General features: G+C 36.7%; 1 protein-coding gene across 1 annotated transcript; it reads right to left on the reverse strand.

Moving 5' to 3' along the window:
* Window positions 1-4,991: 4,991 nt before the first annotated feature.
* LOC147493625 (uncharacterized) lies at window positions 4,992-5,831 on the reverse strand. Its single transcript, XM_086567885.1, has 3 exons — window positions 5,493-5,831; window positions 5,092-5,150; window positions 4,992-5,004 (listed from the first exon to the last, which is right to left on the reverse strand). Exons 1-3 carry the CDS (start codon window positions 5,829-5,831, stop codon window positions 4,992-4,994), a joined length of 411 nt encoding a protein of 136 aa, XP_086424011.1.
* Window positions 5,832-6,649: the final 818 nt, after the last annotated feature.

The following is a 6,649-nucleotide window of genomic DNA, read 5'->3' on the forward strand; positions in this document are numbered from 1 at the left end:
AACTGGCTCGATGCCAATGTAGGATTTTATCGATATCTCATGCATGATTCCTATGATATATACAATTACGTTATACCACATGCATAAAATAGTGCAGCGGAAACAGAAGATCGTACCTTGGTCACAGCTTTCAATTTGAAGTTCCAAGCTTTGATCTACAGGAGAAGATGTTCTTGACACACTCAAGATCTTCTTCTTCTTAACTTTGCTTGAGTCAAGTTCCAACCACGAGCGGGGAAGCAACCTTTTTTTTTTTTTTCTAACCAAGAACCAAGAACTGACAATGGCTAGGGAGGATACCACTACCTATGGAATCTCCACAAATTCATCGGCTTCTACTTTAGAAAATGTTGGAGGCTGCCATTAAAGGAGAGAGAGCTTTTCTTGTTGTTGATTATTAATATGTGAGAGGTGGGGGTCTATTTATAGAGGTTCCCACCTCCTCAATATTGGATAGGATAGAGTCCTATACTCATCTAATATCGATAGGATAGAGTTATATACTCATCTAATATCGATAGGATAGAGTCCTATACTCATCTAAATATCGGATAGGATAGAGTTATATACTCATCTAATATCGATAGGATAGAGTCCTATACTCATCTAATATCAGATAGGATAGAGTCATATACTCATCTAATATATGATAGGATAGAATCCTATACTCATCTAATATCTGATAGGATAGAGTCCTATACTCATCTAATATCAGATAGGATAGAGTCCTATACTCAGTGGTTTATCCTTATCTTGGTGGGCGTCTATCCAACCTTATTTCCAACAGATACTTTTAGGAGAAGCTACGATTTTGCTCTCAAAATGTGGTGTCACTTGTTTGATGCAATCAAGCCAGTTTCACCGCAATGTGTTTCAGAAGGTTGGTAGGTGTTTCAGACTCACAGAGTTCACTCCTAGCAAAAGAAACAAGATTGTGGTGGTGCCAGAGAAAGATGGTAAGGGGTGGCAGGAATTGGCTAATTTTCTGAGTAATAAATGTAAAGTGAATGGCAAGGGAGTTTCGTACTGTTCAGAGTTCCCAGAACTTCCAGCATCTTCATTCAGGCATAATAATCTAGGGCCAGATAATCTCAGAGTTTCAAGTTGCAGACACCAATCTCAAGGTGGGAGATGCTGAGGTGGAGGAGACAACTGTTAATGAAAATACAACATAAAGCTCCTTTTTCTGAGGAAGAGTTGGTGGGAACTCCGGTGCCGTATGTACTTGAGAAACAGTTGGATGTCGACTTTACTTCTGAGGACAGGTGTGAATCTTTTGAATTTCAAACGAGGGGCAATATGGGTACTTGCGATTGTGTGGTGGAGAGTAATTGGACTTTACTTTAGAACTATGAGACTGGGCATGGGCAGAATTAGGATGAATAAAGGAGTTGGGTTTCTTTAGCACTGATGGGCTGCTATCCTACCTATATTAAGAGTGCGTTTGTTCTGAAGGAAAGACTATGGAAAGGAAAGGAAAATAGGTGTGGTCCACCTTTTCCATAGTTTTTTGGCTGTTTGTTTGTCCCATGGAAAGGAATAGGTCATTCCGTATGGAAACAAAACTAGAGAAACGGAAATGGTTTTGTGTCCGTGCCCTACCCCTAAAAAAATCGCGGAAAGGAAAAGAAAAAAAAAAAAAAAAAAAAAAAAAAGAGGGCCTAAGTTCTTTTATTGTTTGTTGTTATGGACGTAAACTTTGCTTCTCTTTTGTCCCTTGTTCATCAACCAAAGGAGAAAAGGTCAAAAACTTCTATATACCCATGAACCGTTTACCGTTTCCTTTCTCCATTTATTCATGTGTTTCTTATCCATTATTATTCTCCCTTCCGTTACAATTCCTTATCAGTTGCTATGTTTATCTCATGCTCTTTGCAAGTGTTTTTAGTTATCTTATGCATTTGTGGAGAGTGGTCTGCGCACATTTTTCAAAAAGAAGGGATGTGAAAGACGGAGTTGTCCACGACCTCAAGCATGACTTGGTTTCCAAAGCGGGCCACGTGAAGGTGGACAGTGGTGGACACCAGAGTTTTTTTTGTCTGCATGGGTACCCAAGAGATTCTTTTGTTTGTATTAAAGGAAGTAAGGAAGACTATGCATTAACTCTATGCATCTGCCTGTAATATTTTGATTTGTTTATGTGAGAAAATGAATCCTTTTGGTCTATATGAAATGATACAGAACTCGCAAGTGTTCGTAACTTCAATGGTTCTTGTCATCTAAATATAGCTAGCAACATAGCATTCCTCGTGACAAACAGCACATCTCAAATACCATATGGTAAGGTACTTCACTACCATGGCCAACACTGAAATGAATCTGCAAAGAATGGTTTCACGGCAATAATTATTTTTTAAGTAGCTACAATAACAAGCAATCCTCTCAACTCTCCAGCTTTCTTTTCCTTTCCACAGCTTTTGCATAACAAACAAGATTATTCCTTTCCTCAGTTTTACTTTCCTTTCCACAGTTTACCAAACAGACACATATTTAAAACTCTTTCCAATCCATTCCATTCCATTCCTTTCCACAGTGGACCACTTTCTTTATTTCCTTTCCTTTCCATTAGTAAAATTTTAACAAACACACCCTAATATTCATTTCTCCCAAGATGTTCATAGTGAGCCACATCAGCAAAGTTTTTAAAATAGTTCCTATTTGAAAAATAATTACTTGCCTTCTTACCAAACTAACCCTGAATTTGGCCTGCTCTCTAATTTAATATAAATTAAAATTGTCCTTTCATGTGTTATGCTAAAACAAAAAACAAAGCTACGCATTATTTCATTATTTCAAATGTACGCATAGGATAAAAAAAAAATTCTAAAAAATAATGGATTAGTTAATTGATATGTATTAGTTATTGGATATGGATATGGATATGTATTACTTAATAGATATGGATATGTATTAGTTAATAGATATGGATATGGATTACTTATTGGATATGGATATGTTAAACTTCCAAGTGCTTCCCTTAAATATAGGCCCAGACATGATGGGTTTAAGAATAACAAGCCCGGCCACAGGTCGGGCTGCATGGCTAGTTCAATATGATAGTCGGGTTTTGAGGAACCCACTCTCCACTATCGAGTAGGCAAATTGAAATCTCCATATTTGCCTCAATTTATAAACATCTCCCTCACAAAAATTAGAACCCCCCCCCCCTTTATTAATAATTTAGAAGAATCCTCCTAATGTAACTTAAATTATATAATTATTCTCTATTTTTCTCTCTGAATTTAGAACAAGCCCTCTTTTATTAATAATTTAGAAAAAAACTCTCTAATGTCACTTAAATAACATAATTATTCTTTATATTAAATTAGATGTGCCTCCCCTATATAATTACAATTAGAATAAAAAAAAAACCACTAATTATCGATCTCGAATGACGGGTTTCAAGACTTTAGGGAAAAAGAAACCTCGATGTGTAGCACGGTTTCCATACTTGTTAATGCTAGATGAGGGAAACACCTTGAGTGATGCTACGCATGACCAGTTATTCCCTAAGAATTCACCAGATGTTCATAGCGAGGTGGTCATAGTGAATTGGTTGGTAAAGAATATGGAAGTAATTGTGAAAGTGGTTGGGTTGTCCTTTGTAGATTGGAGAGGCAAAAACAGCTAAACTTTTGAGATCGATAATAGGAGAATTGAGTCCGGACAGAGGACTAGTTTAATCGAGTGGGTTTAAATCTAGTTGTTTGAAGAGTGATACTAGAAAAGGAAAAAAGCAAACTTGCTAAGGAACTTAAGAGATTGACTTCGTCTATTAATTACGGTGACGAGAATTCTGATTGTAGTATTAGGCGAGGGAAAACTAAGGTGAACTAATGAATCATAAAATCCTATGTTGGAATGTGAGAGGTTTGGGGAGTGACCAGAAAAAACCTTCGGTTAAAGATTGTATAAGGAATTCGAGACTAAGCTGGAAGATATTACTAGCGTTCTTGTTGCGGATATTTGGGGGATTTTGGATGTTGGGTGGCATTTTCTTCTATTGGGACTTTTGGAAGGGTGTGTATTTGTGGGATAGTAGTAAAGTTCAGGTGTTTGAACATGCGATTGGGTCTTTCATTGTTACTATTCGTTGTCAGTTTTGGGGTGAGCAGTTGCACAAAGTGATTACTGGGGTGTATGGGCCTTCAGGTGGAGGGGATCTGACTGAATTCTGGGTAGAGTTGGATGATACTTTTGCTTTTGGTAGTTGTTTCCTGTGGTGCATTGCAGGTGACTTCAATGTGATGAGATTCTCTAGCGATATGAAAGGTGGGTGTAGGATTGACATTAACATGAGGCTTTTTGATGAGTTTGTTGGTCAATGTGAGTTGTTGAATATTCCTCTCAAAGGTGGTCGGTATACTTGGTTTGATAGGCATGACGACTCAACATTATCTAAGCTTGACCGTTTTCTGGCCAAGGTTTGGACGAACACATTACTCGAATTATACACACGAAACCTGTGAGTAAGGTAATATTGACGAATGACACCTTTAAGGTTTTGAAAAGCAAAAACTTTAAACTAGCAAAAATACTATCATCACTTACCATCCAACTAATCAAGACTTTGTGATTCCTAATTAATTTTGTGCCACCTATTAAGACTTTTGTGCCAAAGTGCTTGACTTGTATGGAAACTTGACATGTTAACTTGATCACCAAATTTTGTGGGTCCGCATAGTGGGCTCATGTGCTCTGTCCAGTGGCCGGTCCGAAAGTCGATTTCTGCAAAATCTGGCATGAGATAGAGCTTGTCGCACTAATCGTTTTGATAGTTCACTTGCCGAAGTTGTAGTCCAGGTTGAGAAGATATGGGCTTCAGAAGTTTGATGCTTTCTGGCACGTTGATCCTGTTATGACCTGGAACTGTCCTGTTTGAGTCCCTGGTTTAGTCGGGCTTCATTGAGCTTTGCATGGGCTAGATCGAAATGTTTTACGTAGACACACTATTCCGTTCTTAAATATTGGCAATATTGTCATTTTTATGTTCATCGTGAAAACCTGTAGAAGCACGAAAATATAGTTAATTTATGATTATTAAACACATAATTAACTAAAATGTTATGTCTATACAGGGTTTTATATTACAATTTTGGGTGCTTATCATATGTTATCAATGTTACTGCATAAGCTGCCAAACCATTTGCCTGCAAAAAGCAGGAAGAACAATATAATTTCTAACTCATGTTTTTTTTTTTTTTTTTTCAAGATAAATATATATATATATATATATATATATATATATATATATATATATATATATATATATATATATATATATATATATATATATTATTTTATTATTATTTTTTTTTTCAAAAGTTTAGAGGTTATGGCTGACCTCAACATGTATAAGATGAAAATCTCAAGTATATAGTTCCTTTTCTATCCTCTTCCACAATGTTATGCAACGTAAAATCAAGCGGAGGATAAAAGGAAATGTTAAGATCAACTTGTGATCTGTACAACTTGGAGAGGTAATCAGTTACCTGATTTCCCTCCCTATATACATGATTAAAACTACATTTGACAAAATGATTTCTAAGAGCTTCAATATGGGCCACTAAATTGGAACAGTACCATGGGCTTTTACTTAGGCCCCGAATGATGCTTATGGCCATTGATAAGTCTGAGTTGACCTCAAGCTCGGTGATTCCTATCTCCTTCGCATACTGAATACCCTTCGCAATAGCAAGGAGCTCCTGATAGAGGATCGAAGGCTTGTGCGAACTTCCTGCATATGCCAGAGTAACATTCCCCAGAGCATCTCTAATGATCCCTCCAAAACCATTTCCAGTTTCTTGGACAAAACCATCTGTATTTAACATGAATGATCCCTTAGCTGCTGATTCAAGAAGGAGAATTTTCTTGGTAAAGTTGAAATCTCATTAAAAGTTAAAAGAAAGTAGGTCAAGAAAGCCTACTATTAGAAAAAAACAAAATAAAACTAAAAACATAGCCACAGGAGGCTAACCCGAGAACTACAAAGTATTCAACTTCTAAATACAAAAGCCTATCCCATCTCCCCACAAAATACTCAAAAGGGATACTCCTAAACTCTTTAAAAATATTAAACTAGTAAAATAATAAAGCCTTAATAGATATGATAAGATCCTGCTTAGATGTGGAAATGCCTTCAAAGTGTCGACGATTTCGCTCAATCCAAATACCCCACAAAATAGTAAATAGTAACAAGCTCCAAAAAACGATTGCTTGATGAGGTAAAAGGACCATGACCCCAACTAATAAGCACCCAAAAGTGTAGTTTAAACCCCTTAATAATATTATATTTAGGCCAATTATGTTTATAATAAATATGAGTTAGTATTGTTTATGTGTTTTTGTATATTTGATAAGAGCCCAAAACTGTAGTTTTAACCCCTTAATAATCATACTGTTAGACCAATTATGTGAATAATAAGTAAGAGTTAATACTGATTACGTGTTTTTATGCATTTCAGGCTTCAAAGTCCATTACGTGCAGAAATGTGCCACTTTAGCGAGATAAAGGAGCAAAGTCGTGAGAACTTCCGAAGGCCGTATCTTTGGACTCGGACCACCTCGAATTGGGCCTACCTTATGTCAAAACGACCGCTCTCGGAAAGAGCTTTCCAATGGTCTAAGCCTTGACCCAAACAGAGGAGCA

Source organism: Coptis chinensis, chromosome 6, assembly GCF_015680905.1.
Source record: "Coptis chinensis isolate HL-2020 chromosome 6, ASM1568090v1, whole genome shotgun sequence".
Classification (NCBI taxonomy): Eukaryota; Viridiplantae; Streptophyta; class Magnoliopsida; order Ranunculales; family Ranunculaceae; genus Coptis; species Coptis chinensis.

Bases quoted from the DNA above. Each gene is read 5' to 3' on its own strand.
- LOC147493625 (XM_086567885.1), bottom strand. From the start codon at position 5,831: ATGTTAAATACAGATGGTTTTGTCCAAGAAACTGGAAATGGTTTTGGA. The intron at 5,151-5,492 runs GTAACTGATTAC...TGCTTTTTGCAG, and splicing joins TATATAGGGAGGGAAATCAG to GCAAATGGTTTGGCAGCTTA.